At 41.5% G+C, this 16,900-nt stretch overlaps 3 protein-coding genes across 3 annotated transcripts; all 3 read right to left on the reverse strand.

Annotated features, from left to right (window-relative positions):
• Positions 1-461: 461 nt before the first annotated feature.
• On the reverse strand, positions 462-1,587 carry LOC147604952 (uncharacterized). Its single transcript, XM_086794131.1, has 2 exons — positions 1,191-1,587; positions 462-898 (listed from the first exon to the last, which is right to left on the reverse strand). Exons 1-2 carry the CDS (start codon positions 1,475-1,477, stop codon positions 694-696), a joined length of 492 nt encoding a protein of 163 aa, XP_086650257.1. The 5' UTR covers positions 1,478-1,587; the 3' UTR covers positions 462-693.
• Positions 1,588-1,905: 318 nt separating this feature from the next.
• Positions 1,906-2,755, reverse strand: LOC147604953 (uncharacterized). The gene has a single exon (XM_086793913.1). The coding sequence runs from the start codon at positions 2,437-2,439 to the stop codon at positions 1,906-1,908; it is 534 nt and encodes a 177-aa protein (XP_086650039.1). The 5' UTR covers positions 2,440-2,755.
• A 654-nt stretch (positions 2,756-3,409) lies between these two features.
• On the reverse strand, positions 3,410-4,426 carry LOC147604954 (uncharacterized). Its single transcript, XM_086793948.1, has one exon. It carries the CDS (start codon positions 4,355-4,357, stop codon positions 3,485-3,487), a length of 873 nt encoding a protein of 290 aa, XP_086650074.1. The 5' UTR covers positions 4,358-4,426; the 3' UTR covers positions 3,410-3,484.
• Between the last annotated feature and the right edge of the window lie 12,474 nt (positions 4,427-16,900).

Genomic DNA, 16,900 nt, shown 5'->3' on the forward strand with positions numbered 1-16,900 from the left:
CCCTTGCAGCTGGGTCGTTTCGCACCCGCCTGTCGGGTGTCGTATGATATTCGGCTCTGTAACAATTCACTCTCATCCACTTTCATTGCTGAAGGTGTGCTTTCCTAAACAAAGGGATGGTACATTCCTCTTAAGATTATAGTTTTAAAGGGCCACCTCTTCCCGCCATACCAACAGTAGATGGTTTAATGACTGTAGATGGTTAGTGTAGCAACAGTCAAAATGGTTAACTTCACCACATGTACATGCAAGTAGTCTCTGAGAGAAATCTCTCGAGATTTCTACCAAAGCGAGCTTTTCGAAACCAAAATTATTATAATTCTCTGCTCCAAAAACAATATGACTTAGCTATGATCAAGAAAGGGTGGCAAGATAATTTCTCAACAAGCTTACACAAAGTCATTCAAAACAATATCGACGCAGAAAACACAACCCCATCTGCCCGAGTATTCTAGTTCGAATTCATTATCAGCTTATTATTATTATGTGTGATCTCCCATCCATTGTGAACAAGTAAGTACATGCAGAGTTTTCTTAACAAGACCTCTACGTCTGCCAATCCTTTAAGCATATAAGTATATACGAAGTTTTCATAATGAGGGCACCATGACGCAAACTGAAGTCGATGGTGGCAAGTTAATGCAAAACCATGTTGAACACAGAGCCCATTCTTCATAGAAAGTGATTTTCCCTCTAAGAGAAAGAGTAATGCTTGTCAACAGCTTCAGATACCTCCCAAGTGCAGCTCATGCCATTGGGAAAGACGACTAAGTCGCCGGCACCGATCTCCACATACTCTGATGAGCCTTCCCCATAAACTCTCACCTTGCCTTTGAGGAGGTAGCATGTCTCTGTGCCCGAGTAGGTCCATGGGAACTTGCTTGGAGGACATCCCCATCTGCAATGGGCACGCATACGCAGGAAAAAGTACATTAAACAAAATGATGTAAATGCTATGTGCATATCTGATGCATATGTTAAGACAACCTAACACCCGCTTGCAGAGATGGAGATGGTGGAAACCCTTTCCTACATGTTGCTCACCTGATCCATTTTATCTTTCTTTTCACGGTAAATTGTTATTTCTGAAGCCGTGTATAACTCCAAATAGATCCAGATTAAGGTTCCCATGGCTGGTTCCCATAGCAAAGAAAGTAATAAACGAAAAATCGAAAGAGATGGAGACTTACTTGGGCCAAGACCGGACGCCGAGCTCGGAAAGTCGAGATTCAGGGGGGTTTCGCTCCACTCGGACGCCAAGCTTTTCTTCCACCGTGGTCTCGTTCGCCATAGCTCTGGTGACAGAGGAAACAGGCGAGGAAGAGGTGGGCTTTGCAGACAGAGAAAGTGGGCGGGCAGTGATGGTGGTAATGCCTGGGCGTGCAGAAGAAAAGATAGGCGCAGCTTTCCGACAAGTAGGGGGGACTGCACACAGTGCTGATGAGAAGCTTAGCCTGCAGTTGCAACTTGTTGCCATTTCTTCCCCTTTACCTAGGTGCCACACTGCCAGATGAGACGGGCTGCTTCACACAAGATTGTGGCAAGAGCAGAAATTCTACACGTGTGAGAGAGAGTGGAGTGAGAGAACAGGAATATTTTTAGGGCGGGTTCACATTGGAGCGGCGGAAAACATACTCTCAAACACACTTTTCCAGGTGGTACTCTTACAAAATGCACACTTCCGCCGTCCAAGTGTTCACATAGGGAGGGGGAAGTAAAAGGGAGCCTGACTTCTTCCGCCGCCCACTGTGAACACTGGGGGGCGGCGGAAGAAAGAGTAAACACCATACCAAAAACCATAGAACAAAGCTATATTATGTCCACAAAGCATAGTGTAAATACAAAAATAAAGAAGCCACACTACAAACCACAATAAGCCAGACAAAAGACATGTATTACAAAGGATTAATCGGAGTTGGTAGGTGACTCCAGCTCCTCTAAAGCCGCCCTTCCAAAAACTTGTGCTACATTCATCCTTGCTTGCTCTCTATACATTGTTCGGGCAAGACTATCTCGCCGCTCCGAGCCAACTCCAAGGTCACTCGCACCCCCTTCATTGCCTCCTTGAGCGCGCTCCATTGCATCCTCTATGTCAACTTCACGTATTGCTTGAAGCTCCCTCATGGAGGTAGCTATTGCTCTTCGATCCTCTTCTACACGTCCAGAGCATGCTGCCAATTCTGCTTCCGCCTCACGTACCCACTCCATATCAAAAGACTCTCCATGTTGGATACAAATGTTGTGTAGCACAAGACAAGCCGCAACAAGATCTGGGACATGACGTAGATTCATGTCACATCTTTTTAGCAAGATGCGAAACCTTGCCTTGAGCATACCAAACGCTCTCTCAACTGGCATCCTTGTGCTCGATTGAATGAAATTCCAATGGTACTTTAGACGTGTCAACCCTTCCTTGCATCCTTTGAAAGGCACTAACATGTATGGCCGTGCGGGGTAAGCACAGTCGCCAACCAAACAATAGTTACCCAGCTCGCCCCTTGCACATGCTTGCCCTATATCACTTCTGGAGAAGTTCAAGGAGTCATGCGCTGATCCGGCCCAACCGACATCATAATTCCATACTGAGCAATTGGCGGCTACTGTTAGTTGTAGCAAAATAGAGTGGAACCCTTTCCGATTGAAGTAGTCAACATGGTTGTCACGGGGTGCAATGATGGGGATGTGAGAACCATCTATCGCACCAACGACGTAGGGAATTCCCCTAAGTGCCTCAAACTCTCGTGCTAAAGTTGCTAGTAGCCGAGATCTTGAAGGCCATCTTATGTACATATTCCGGAGACCCGATTTCACAATTGCCTTGGAAAATGCAAGGATTATTTCACAACATGTGCTCTTAGCGCAACCATAGGTGTCACCAAGGCCCAGTAGTCCATCTCCTGTAGCAAGTCTGCTTAGAGCAATGGCTACCCTATCTTGAATAGACACAGGCGCACGAAAGTTTGTGGTTTTCTTTTGCATGAATGGTGCTAGACTCCCACAAAGGTAATGAAAGGTTTCTTTGCTAACCCTAAGACGCCGCTTGAACATGGTAGCACTATAAGCACTTAGGAGATAGCATTTTACAAAGCCTTGAGGCCGTGGATATGCCCACGCTTGTCTGTGTTCATGACCCCTCCTACGGTTCGCAATCTTCCTCAACCTCACAGATCGTGCCATGCATTCGGTAACATGCAACCAAGTCTGCACTATGCACTCATCATTGTGCATGCTTGGTTCTTTAAGCAATTCATAGATCGCTATAGAACACAACCACGCACAATAGAGTGCAATGTCTTTGGACATGCCCATTGTCACCTGCAAATCCAAAACAAGTTGATACATATTAAATTCTCAGCTTAACATGCTTCTTAGGAGCTTAGAAACATTCATAAATCCATACAAACGCATAGGAACAAAGCAACGTCGAGATCCCAAACTTTATAAACTCATACAATAATAATAACAAGAATTTCCTCCGCCAAGGCTACTTGTTGCCCCCCCTTCCTTCCTTAAGGAATTCACTCATTGTGGCATGCAATCCTGCCAATATCTTCAGTCGCTCCCTCTCCAAGGCAACATTTTGGCTAGAGGTCTCCTTGAGATGGTCCAATAGATGTTTCCCAGTATCGGCCATTGTGGCCAAAGATTCCTCATACTTGGGAGTCACTCGACGACTTGAGGACATGGGTGCTTGTGGCTTCTCGTCATCTAGTGCTATAGTTACTTCATCCTTGTCACCGCCGGGGAAAGTAGCATCATCCATTGTTGATGAAGAAGCGTGGCTAAGAGGAGTGACCGTGGCTCTATCGTGGTAATACTCATCCACCACATCGAACCATTTACATGTGTGCCTCCTGTCATTGCCAGATACCGAGTTGTGAGCTTTGTCCACTCTATATTTTGCTAGCACCGCTTGCCACTTCTTGCGACAACTTTCACTATCCTTATTGAAATCAGGGTAAATGCCGGCTAGCTTTGTGGCCACCTTTGCCCACAAGTTGACCCCTTGTTTCCCAGGATTGTTGAACTCCTCACTCATGCCCCCCCTGACATGAATGAGTTGGTCAACCCAAAATTCTTGCCACTTGCTTTTCTTATTGTCGTTGTCGTCATCTTCCCCCAAGTCCACCACCACCTTCTTTTTGGAGTTCCTGGGTTTCTTTGGCGCAGGTTGGGTCTCTAACACAATCTCCTCATCGCTAGGCTCCTTCCTCATGCCACGAACTCGCTTTGGTTGAGAAGATAAAGGGGGGTTATTGAGTGAGTTGGGTGATGGTTGGCTTCCTAGGGAATTGGGAATGGAACCCATGTTTGGGATACCTAGGGGGGATGATCGATTAGGAGGTTGCGCTACCATAGGTGAATGGGGGGGGGCGAAACATGAAGGGAGAGTTTGGAGAGAAGGAAGGAGAATTGAGCATGGCTTGGAAGCCATGGGGTGGCACATGAAAAGGAGGAGGGGGAAATGAATAGAAATTAGAGTGCGGGAGAGAAGTTTGGGAGAAAATAGGATCATCGTCGCCTCGTTGTTGCGATGAATCAATTTCATGGCTCGTGTTGGAATCCATAGTACCTACATCAAACACGAAGAGAATATTAGCACCACATAAAATAAAAACACATACATAAGTCATGATAATGGAAATGCGGTTTGTGAGGGGTCACCTTGTGCGCTCGCTTCACGTTGCCTCCCGCCCTTTTCGCACACCCCTAAAAGAAAAACAAAAGCACACAATGTCAAAGGCATGGCAAGTGTACCACAAAAACATTAAAAGAAAGGTAAATGGGTGGATAAAAAGAAAGCATGATTGAAGTGCATGTAAGCACCTTGGAGAATGGAAATTGTGAAGCTTATTATTATGTTCTCTAGAAATTCTAGAGAGTACAAAATCTCACCCTAGACCCTTTAATTTATAGGAAATTGAAGGGTGTTGGGGGGGGAGGGACGTTGGAAAATGGACGTTCGAAAGTGGAAAGTGGCCGTTGGGAAAAAGGCCGTTGGGAAAATCATCCGTTGGGAATGCTGGAATCCGTTTTTGGAAATGTTGCAGGTTGGAAGCCGTTTTGGGCGAGGGGGGGGGGGGGGGTCGGCACATTATCAACCCAACGGGTCCATGACGTGGCAAGGGGGGGTGGATTTCCACCGCCCGCTGTGAACGCAGAGTGCCATGGGGCACTCTGCGATTGCACGGCAGGAAGGCGGCAGCTTGTTGGCTGCCGCCTTATCTGAACCCACCCTTATATTCCTAATGTTTTTGATAAAAAAATTTATGTTTCTAACTAGCTATAAGCTACACCACTTATGTAGGTAAGCTTATCAACAAGTGTGTATGTAAGGTCATCAAGTGTGTATGCTCGTGCCACCCACAAGACTCGATCGGGTTGCTTGCCACTACAAAGTCTCAATCAAGTTGCTTGCCACCACTACAAAGTCTCGATCTGTAGTTCCCTCTCTATCTATTGAGACTACTAATCTTTGGACTAACTCTTTTGTCATCTGACTCAAGGCAAAGTGGTTAGCTTGCTACCTTACGAATTAAAGAACGTGCTACACATTGTCACTACTTTACTAACCCAACACCCAAAGTGCAAATGATATGTTCAAATGACATGATCTATGAGGTCACTTGGAATCTTTTCTTCCTGTCAAATGAGTCTAATGATTTCAAGAGTAAATACAACATTCACGCTGACATTTCACAAGTAGACAGTGCACTCATGGAGGTTTGACTCAATCGCCAACCCTACGGAGTGTTAGGCTTGCATCCTAAGTTAATTCTAGGGGCCATGGGACTCTTCACACAGGATCTTGATGGTTTATATAGTGGATGTTCCATGCAGATGTAGGAGGCTCACCTGACTAACTAAGCTCCTTGCCTACTTGTCTTTGGAGGTAGGGCCAAGCAAAGTTGCTAAAGCGATAAGTGACATGGTCCTAACAAGGTTATATTCGCAAGGGCTCTTATGTAATTTACACATTTATGCATCTCATAAGACTATTTGATAGATGCATGGGAAAGGCAGTGTGGTGCCACAACATTAGCACTCTTAGCCAAACTCGATCTTGTGTTTGTGGCAATGTATGAACCTACATCATCTTATCGTATAGAAGGACCACTGGAAACCAATAATGTTTAAACTTTAGAAATCATATGGCTCCTCTTTAACCAATATGATGGCTTGGAAAGACCATTAGAGACTTGTAAAGTTCAATCTCTAGAAACTGTGGTATATTTAAATGCTTATTCTCCCAAACTAATAGCTAGAATGTTGAATGCTGCATGATAAGCAATATGAAGGTACCCATGGATTATTGTTTTAGAGAAAAAAATCAACAAGTTCAATCTCTAGAAATTGTGGTATATTTAAATGCTTATTCTCCCAAACTAATAGCTAGAATGTTGAATGCTGCATGATAAGCAATATGAAGGTACCCATGGATTATTGTTTTAGAGAAAAAAATCAACAAGTTCTACACTATTAAAATATTTCAAAATAGCCATTTTGGTATATGTATAGGAATATGACACTTTTTTGCATTGTTTTAGAGAAAAAAATCAACAAGTTCTAAAAACATTTCAAATAGCTATTAGGGATATGAGTGCAACACTTTTGCTAGATGTGTAAGAATATGACACTTTTTGCACTAGCACATATTTATATGTATTGTACATCCTATTATGTGGCGTGAAGTTGTCAATAAATGTAAGGTCAAAAAACTTCACTTGTGAGGGGCTATAGATAAGGTTCTGGTCACTTCTTTGGCCAAGCATTTGTCCTCATGTGCCATTCCTATGTTTGAGGTAAGGATATCATGAAAAACTTTATACATATATGTTCGAATTATGGCGCCAAAGATACTTTATACATATATATTTGAATTTTGACCAAAGAAACTTTATACATACATATTTGAATTCTAAATTCTGACCAAAGAAACTTTATACATATATATTTGAATTTTGACCAAAGAAACTTTGTTGATACTAACCTAAGGATATCATGAAAAACTTTACACATATATATTTGAATTCTCACCAAAGAAACTTTGTTGACACAAACCTAAGGATATCATACATATATATTTAAAGTATGACCAAAGAAACTTTGTTGATACTATAACCTATGAAACACTTTATACATATATATTTGAATTCTGACCAAAGAAACTTTGTTGATACTAACCTATAAAATACTTTATACATATATATTTGAATTTGGACGAAAGAAACTTTGTTGATACTAGCCTAAGATGAGTCTAGATGGCCATGGAAGAGGAGGTATAGTTGATTTGTAGTTGCTAGTACATCTTGATGAGCGGAGTCTACACCATGCACCATGGTATAGACTATGACCGCCAGGCATGTCATGGCAAGTCTATATAGATAAAGGACCATCCCCTTCTCCACACAATTCAACAATCATCACTATGAGCTACACCAAACGCACGATGGCACAAACTATGACCGTGAGTCATGCCCTGCATATATAAGCTACATAGATACAAACTAACCCCTTCTTTGCATAATTCATCAGCCAAGCAGCACGGCCACCCCATGTATACAAGCTAGCATACAATCTTTGTCTCAGGAACCCTGCATATATAAGCTACATAGATACAAACTAACCCCTTCTTTACATAATTCATCAGCCAAGCACGGCCACCCCATGTATACAAGATAGCATACAATCTTTGTCTCAGGAATTTGGATCATATCCATCAAAGCTCCCTTTCACAAGAGCACATAGGTATGGGGATTTTCCATCTATTGTATCACATCAATAATATATCATTGTTTTAATTTTAGTTTTAAAGTTCTTTGATGTAAAAGGTCGTACTTATTATGAGTGTTCTCTTGCATGCACTACACATTTATATCCTAACACTTTATGATTTCTTCTCTCATATGTACAACAATCACAAACATTTTTTACCCATGACCATGTATGTGGCATTGGGGCTAAGGGCAATAGGTCTTAAAGGTCAAAAGCTAATATTAGCAAGGGATAACATGATCCATTTAGCCGTCCAAATGAGTTAAAGAAACTCGTGATGAGAAGCTAGTGGCTGGAGGATCTTGTTTGCACTCAAAGGCAAAGGTGCTCTTTTTTATGGTGCTCAAATCTAGGGAGATTATGGAGTGGATTAGTTCTTAATCATCTTTTAATCCATTTTATCATGCCTATTTAAAGGCTCTAATCTAATGCAAAAGAGTACACTCCCACTTTTCATATTCATGTTGTCATTATGCTAATAAATTGCTTAATCTCATTTGATCAACCCTAATATCTCTTGTTTAAGCTAGTCATTGTAGCATTATATGGTAGTGATGTGTGTGAACACACTTAGGACCGCGGGGCGTTTTTTCCCTCATTATACGAGGTTTTTTCCCCCGTGCGTATGAACACCCTCTTATCTACTCATTTTGGGATGTGTACTTATCTTTTGTATCTAACACATATTTGTTCATTCTTTTGTGTCTAACACATATTTGTTCATTCTAATCTAGTGAGTTTGTGTGCTCTCAAGCTTCTCTATCTTGTGTGTGTGCATTGTTGCAACCCTAACTCTAATTCCAACAATTGGTATCAGAGCTAGCTTCCTTGACACTTGATCTAGTAGTCTGCCTCCCTCCTCACAAACCTGTTTTTCTGTCTCCGATTGAGATATCCTCTTACGAGAAGAAGGTATATCCTATAGTGTTCTGTATACAAAGTATACGAAATTTTCAGGGTCCGTGGTGCGATTCGAGCACATTTTGGGCACTACTACGGACGTTCTGGAGAGGCATCATTTTGGATTGGCTCTACTCGATTTTGGGTGTCTGGGTTGTGTAGCGGTAAAGATTTGGTGTGTAGCAGTATCTACAGTGTCTTCAACAACATCGACCATCATACTTTTACCAGTAAGATTATTCTCTACTATGTGTTATTTTTCATACACTTTGCAAGTGATTCAGTCAGCTTGGTAGCCATCCAAGGTTGCATTTAGTGTGAATACTTAGTACTTCCAGTGTGTTGAAAGATTTTACATTTGGTAGAAAGTCATGGCTAGTAGTAGTGATGTATTCAACATGTTGTCTGTTGAGGAAAAACTTGATGGGGCTAACTACCCATTGTGGTCCTATATGATGAGGCATGTATTGGTTGCTAAAGGCCTTTGGAATGTGGTCAGTGGTAGTGAAACTCCTCCTGTTTTACAAGTACCAGTGCAACCAGGTGCTGTAGGTACATCTGAAGTAGAATCTGATATAGATGTGGCTCCTCCACATGCACCACCAATACCTCCCACTGCTGCTCAAACGAGATGGGATGGAAGAGATGCATAGGCACATGCATTGCTTGCACTTTCTGTGAAGCATTATTCCTCATATTCGGTCATGTAAGACTTCAAAATAGGCATGGAGTGCACTTGCTGCATTATACAGGTGCGCAATGAAGCATGTGTTGCATATCTGCGTAAACAGTTAGAGTCTGAGCACATGAATGAGGGAGACTCAATGGATAGCTTCTTGACCAGGATCAAAGATTTTAAGGAGTAGTTTGCTAGTGTGGATGAGATATATCCTGATAGTACATTAGTGCCCATAGTTCTCAATGCATTGCCAGAGTCTTATCAGAGTTTTGCCTCTACCCGTAGACTCATGATGAAGGGAAATCCAAATGCCCTTACATTTGATGAGCTAGTTTCAGTACTCTTGCAAAGAAGAGCAGTCTAGGTAAAACAAATCTGTTATGTGAGTTGGTGACCAAACTTTTGTTGCCAAAAATCAGAAAGGCAAAGGTAAAGCTTCTTTGCATGGTGGCTATAAGCCAAAATTAGAATCCTTAAGTAAGGATGCAGAGAAATAAGGTGATAAGCCTAAAAAGAAGGAAAAGTGTCACCATTGCACAGGAAACGAGGGCACTACATAAATGAGTGCAAGAAAAGACTAGAGAAGGAGAAAAAGAAAGAATAGGGCATGGGTGTGGGGCTGATGCATTTGCACCAAGTGCAGAGAAGAAGGAATCTACAAGTTTTGCTCAAGATGATTAGGCATGGACTGTACATTGCAGTTATGACCCTTCTATTCATGATGTATGCATGCTAGTGGCATAATCGGATGCTTGGTATTTCGACAGTGGTGCTAGTAGGCACATTACTTCACAAAAAAATTTATTCTCATCTCCGAAATCTGTCCCAAGTGCAGGAATCGTCACATGTGCAAATGGTTCCTCATATCCTGTCAAAGGATTTGGTAGATTTGTCCTCATTACTGCAAATGGGGGTGCATTTACTCTTTCTAAAGTTTTATATGTGCCAGGAATTAAGAAGAACTTGTTGTCAGTTTCAGCCTTAGCCTTGTCAAGCTTGACGGTGAAAGTTGTGGATGACAAGTGTACAGTTCAGGATAGAAATGATGGTTATTTCTATCATTGCCTCAGGTACCTTGTTTCATGGCCTATACAAGATGGTGTATTTTAGAAGTTGCAGCATGATGCTTGCTCAATTTCTATGACTTGTGCTATGAGTGATGCAGAATTATGGCATGCATGATTTGGCCATCTGAATTATGGCAGTTTGTTACGCCTTCAAAGGCATGCTATGGTGTCTGAGTTGCCATCTGAATTATGGCAGTTTGTTACGCGTTCAAAGGCATGATATGGTGTCTGAGTTGCCAACTCTTGAGACCTCTACTAGACATGTATGTGAGGGGTGTATTCTTGGTAAAAATGCATCGGGCATCATTTCCAAAGGATGGATCTATGAGAGCTGTTAAGAAATTACAGATTATACATAGTGATGTATATGGTCCTATGAGGAGACCATCTATTGGGAGATATCTCTACTTCCTCACTTTTATTGATGATTACTCCAGATATAGCTAGGTGTATCCATTAAAGCAAAAGTCACAGGTTTTTGTGTGCTTTAGGCACTTCGTATCCATGGCTGAAAATGCATGTGAATGTAAAGTTAGCACCCTTCCTTCAGATCAAGGGGGGGAGTATATGTCCAAGGAATTTTATGCATATATGACTGAAAAAGGCATAAGGCATCAATGTACACTGCCATACACACCTCAACAAAATGGTGTTGCTGAGAGGAAGAACATGTCTCTCATGGAGATGGCACGATGTATGGTGAAAGCCCAAGATTTACATCATGGTTTTTGGTTAGAGCAACTATGTGCGCAAACTATGTGTTAAACAAATGCCCTACCAAGGCCTTGTAGTCTAAAACTCCTTTGAAGCTTGGCATGGCAGGAAGCCTTCTGTGGCTCATTTGCATGTTTTTTGGTTGTCTTGCTTATACTCTTGTGCCTGAGCAACAACGTAGTAAGCTTGATAATAAGGCAATTAAATGCATATTTGTGGGATACAAGCAAGGGATATAGACTCTACCATCCGGCCTCAAAGTGGATTTTGGTAAGTAGAGATGTTGTTTTTGTCAAAAACTCAGTTCAGCCCATTCTTTCATGCAAAAAACAGCAGAATGTATGCTCACAAGACATATTTGATTCGCTCCTACCTTTGTTTAATGGAGGGAAGTCATATGTAGAGCAATTGAATGCTCAACCAAGTGCTGAAATTCAGCCTTTGCAGGTGCAAAATCACCTTGCAAATTAGCCTTTTGATGAGGCAATTATTGAGGATGTAGTGGATGAGGAGAGAGCAGCCATAGAAGAATCTAGGCGTATGCCAAAATGGCTTGTGCAAACATTGAGGAATAGCAAGTTTGGAGCTCCTTAACCTAGCAAAACTCGTATAAGTTCTCATCGTATAGATTATTCTCACGTGGATCATGTTCTCATTTCTACTTTATGTAATGAGGAAGAACATGTTTCCTTTGAGGAAGCATAAGATGATGATGATTGGATACATGCTATGCAAGATGAGTATAACTCTATACTCAAGAATGACACCTGGTATTTGACAAATCTACCTCATGGCAAGAAGGCCATTGGTACTAAGTGGGTTTACAAGTTAAAACACAAAGTAGATGGTAGCATTGATCGCTACAAGGCCAGACTTGTTGCAAATGGATATGCCCAACAAAAGGGCATTGATTATGATGAGACCTTTACACTCACATCTCGTATGAATACCATTAGGTGTCTCATTGCTTTGGCAGCACATCATGGGTGGAATGTATATCAGTTGGACATTAAGACTACATTCTTGGATGGTGATTTATATGAGGAGGTGTATGTATCGCAGCCTTTTGGTTTTGTTGTGAAAGGCAAAGAGTCTAAAGTATGTAGGTTGAAAAAGAGGCTCTTTATGGCCTTAAGAAGGCTCCTTGAGCATGGTATGAGAAGATTCATACATAGTTGGTTGCAAATGATTTGTGCAACAGTCCAACAGAGAGTACCCTTGAAGAGCGGTTCTCTCTACCGTGCAATATAGTGCTCATAGAGTTCTACCGATCAACAAATGTGTTGAGAAACACAATGTCAATCCGAGGACTCGACCCGATTAGTGCATGAAGGCTTATCCCTTACGGGAGAGCTCACATACATGAACCACCACTTGATGATTCAACCATTCAAACACCTCAATCAATCTCTCAATCCCTTGAACCCACTACACTAATCAAGAGAACAAGCAATGCATGGCAATCTCTTAATCCCATTCAAACATTGATTAAGTCTTAGCTTTCTCTAATGCAAGCAAACCTATAAGCGTGCATCTACTAACCCACAAGCTTTTAGAGAGAGTCTATATCCATGAATAGCTCATTGCCAATGAAGTGGGCAAGAGCTTGCATCAATGGAGACTACACACACACACACACACTACAAGCATGCATACACAAGAGAAAGAAAGAAGCATTCAACTAATCATAGATTAATCTACTTCAATGATGCTAAAAGAGATTAAGAGAAAGAAGTGGAGCTTTACTCATTGATGGAGCTTGATGCTCATTAGAGTACAATAGAGAGAGTTAGAGAGTTTCCATAGCTTGAGAGCTCAAGAGCTTCACTCAATAGCTTATGAGAATGGCCAAAAAAGTCCTCTTTCTTTAGCTAACATCTCTTTTATAGAGATGTCACTAACCCTAGGCCTCTTTCACACATGGGCGGACAACCCAATAAGTGAGCCTTGCTTAATACACTTAGAACTCTCATTTAGAACCCACATTGGCCTAAAACAATTTACATTGGCCTAAAACAATTTACATTGCACTTCGGCACAAAAATATGGAAAAATTATGTGCGTCTTTACGTTCCCATGGCTACAATCCCGCTCTCTCGCATTAATTGCTTCCGGCCTCCTTCCATAATCTGTGTTCCCGTGGAACATTCCCCCCTTCCTAAATTGCACATGTCCTCGGGCGCGGTAGAAACAAAAGCTGCAAAAAACAATGGAAGACAAGTAAAGCCTTTTATTGAAAAAAAAATAACCAGCAATGACAATCTCACACGTGAGCATGCAAGTGAAAGGTCGATTAGAGTTTTAAAGAGTGCTAAAAGAAGCGAGTAAAGACTAGTCAAAGTGAGACTAAGTGGTAGATAGTGCTATGCAAAGGCAAGTGTGCTTGTACACCGCTGGTTATGATCGCAGTCTCAATGTCCTAATTTGCTCGCCTTCTAGTGTCTCTAAACGTACTGCACCACTACGAGTAAGCTCATTAATCACAAATGGTTCTAGGCCACGTTTCTTGAGCTTTCGCTTATGGTTCTTAAGTGTGTACAAGAGCACAAGGTCCCCTTTTTTGAATCGACCAGTTGTTACATTTTGATCATACCATTGCTTTTGTCTCCTCTTCTCGGCATACATCCCCATTACCGCCAATAAGCGGGTCTCATCAAGCTTTTCCAATTCATCAATGCGTTGAGAAAGCTCATGACCAGTCCAGTCCACTGTTGTTTAGCAACTCGTAGGGTAGGTACAAGAAATTCAATGGGAAGAATTGCATCTAGCCCAAAAGCAAGCTCAAATGGGGTTGTGCCCACAGATGTTTTATAGGCTGTTTTATATGCCCAAAGAACTGAGTGCAACTTTTGCTCCCAATCAATCCTATGTCCCTCAACAATTTTTGTGTGTTGTGCAGAGAATCTTGTTAGTACTCTCAGCTTGACCATTGGTCTGGGGATGATAGGGTGAAGAACGCTTGTGAAATACCATAAATTCTTGAAGTAAAAACTCTATGACCTCATTCACAAAGTGCACACCTTGATCACTAACGATTTCAATAGGTAAACCATAGCGTGTAAACACGTACTCATACAAGAACTTGGCTGTGGTTCTGGCATCATTTTTGACTGTAGCCTTTGCCTCTACCCATTTGGTCAAATAGTCAGTTGTGACTATAATATATTCAGCATGTGTGTGAGCTGGAGGTTCAATGGGACCGACAAAATCAATACCCCATTTGGCAAAAGCACGTGTGCTTAACATAGGCCGCAATGGCATATTGTCCTTTGTGATGGGAGGTTTGGCCCTTTGACAATCGTCACAACGTTTTACATATTCTTCGGCATCCATTTGTAAGGTTGGCCACCAAAGCCCAAACCACCTAGTCAACTTAGCTGTGATATTGCCCGAAAAGTGTCCACCCCCAACACCTGCATGTGCATGAGTCAAGATTTTCAAGTAGTCAGCTTCACATACACACGTGTGCAAGTTGCCATCCTTGCCCCTCTTGTAGAGTTGGCCCTCTATCAGCATATAGTTGGCCGCTTCAACTTCAATAGCAGGCTTTCGATATTTAGGAATTGTTCGATCAGTATGACCATGATGAAGATAGTCCACAATATACTTACTCTAACTTGGTGTAGTTGAAATTTGGAATAATGTGACATTATGAATTGGTTGTTGAATTTGACATGAAGCACAGTTATACGTCGCACACAAGTAGTAGCTGATGCATGGATTCCACCAATACCCTCATGTGCCCATTCCAAGATCTCCTCATATTGGTCAGGGTTAGGTATAAGCCGCAACACTCCATCATTACCCTAACGATATAATCTCCCTGAGATTAACTTGAATGGTCGCCATAGGTCTACATTAGGACCCGCTGGGTGGTTGTATCTGCCCACTTGTCAAAATTTCTAAGATGGGTTCAGACCACTTAGGAGCTGTCTCTACAAGGAAAAGTGTTGAATCTAACATATCATCATCCACCACACCCACAGGAGCTTCTCTAGAGGTGATTCGAGACAAATGATTTGCCCTAAGATGAGTTGTTCCTTTTCAGACTGTCACTTCAAAATCAAACTCAAGAAGGATGACAAACCACCTCACAATCCTTCCAGTTGCACAAGGCTTATTCACCAAATATAGCAATGCTTGATGGTCCACAAAAAATATAAATTTTTTTGCCAAAAGGTAATGGCGAAACTTTTTCACTGCATATATCATGGACAACCCTTCTCTTTCTGTTGTGGTATAATTCTTCTCAACATTGCTCAACTGTCCACTAGCATATGAGATTGGGAAATCCTTATTATGTTCTCCCGATTGAGCCAAAATACATCCAATTGCAAAGTTTGAAGCATCAATATGGACATGAAAGATTTGGTTCCAATCTGGTGCCCGTAAGATGGGTGCAGACACTAATGCTTGCTTCAACTTTTCAAAGGATTCCTCACACTCATCAGTCCAATTAAACTCTACAAGAAGAGCATATAATGGTCTGGCTAGGACAGCGTACATGTAGATGAATCGACGATAATAGCCACAATGTCCCATGAATATTTGTACCCCTTTAGGGTTGATAGGCCAAGGTAATGAGACAATGACATCAATTTTATCCATATCCGTTGAAATACCATTGCGAGAAATAATATGGCCCAAAATCTTCCCTTATCTTACCATGAATTTGCACTTGTCAGGATTCAAGCATATACGATAAACTTGACACTAAAGAAAAAAAAGTCTGAGGTGTTCTATATGATCATCATGCTCTTGTGAGTGAACACATAAATCATCCATGAAGATCTTAAGAAATAGCCTAAGGTACTCCTTGAATACATGACTCATTAACCCGCTATGAAAGGTTGCAGGTGTATTTCTTAGACCAAATGGCATAACACGATAGGCAAAGATGCCATCAGTAGAGCAAAGGTTGTCTTGTGTTGATCCTTAGGATCAATTGACACTTGATTGTAACCAAAGAATCCATCCAGGAAACTATATGCCTTTTTCCCTGCAACATGTTCCAAAACATGATCCGTGTGATTGGAAGAGAGTAATGATCACGTACAGTAGCTGCATTTACCTTCTTGAGGTTTACACATACTCAAAGTTTTCCATTTTTCTTGGGCACCACTACAATAGGGGAGACCCATTCAGTGTGTTTAATCTCATAGATAAAATTTACCTCTAAGAGCTTGTCTATTTCTTCTTTTATCTTTCGTGCAAAATTCTCATTGTAACGTTGCTTGGAAGGCTTTACATCCTCTCGCAAATGGAATTGTATGCTGACATATGCTTGGATCAACTCCTTTGAGGTCTTTATAACTCCAAGCAAAAACATCGCCATATTCCTTTATTGTTTGAATTAATAACTTCTCCTCATCTAAGGACAAGTCTGTGGCAATCCACACATAGCGAGGCTCTTCTCTTGGCTCAACGATATCAATTTTTTTTTGCATCTTCTGGACCATCATATGAAACCCCTGGCATGCTTGGCTTTTGTCGCATGGGCTGTTGAAGAATAATCTTCCGATCTTGAAGAGTATACTGTGTGAAGTTGGGGGGAACATTGAGACCGTGTTCTTGTCCACTTGAGTCATCACTAATTGAAGACCATGTAGCTTTGAGCTCTCTTTTGCAATCTTGCATCAGAGTTTTTCGTTCAACCTTCATCTTTGCACTTCCGACACTCTCTTTTGAGACTTGAGTTTTTGTTTTTGTCTCTTTGTTTTTTTGTGATTTTTACTAACAGTTTTTAGCTTTTCTCTTGGTTGGA

This window comes from Cibotium barometz, chromosome 60 (assembly GCF_041138505.1).
Source record: "Cibotium barometz isolate CiBa-2024 chromosome 60, ASM4113850v1, whole genome shotgun sequence".
Classification (NCBI taxonomy): Eukaryota; Viridiplantae; Streptophyta; class Polypodiopsida; order Cyatheales; family Cibotiaceae; genus Cibotium; species Cibotium barometz.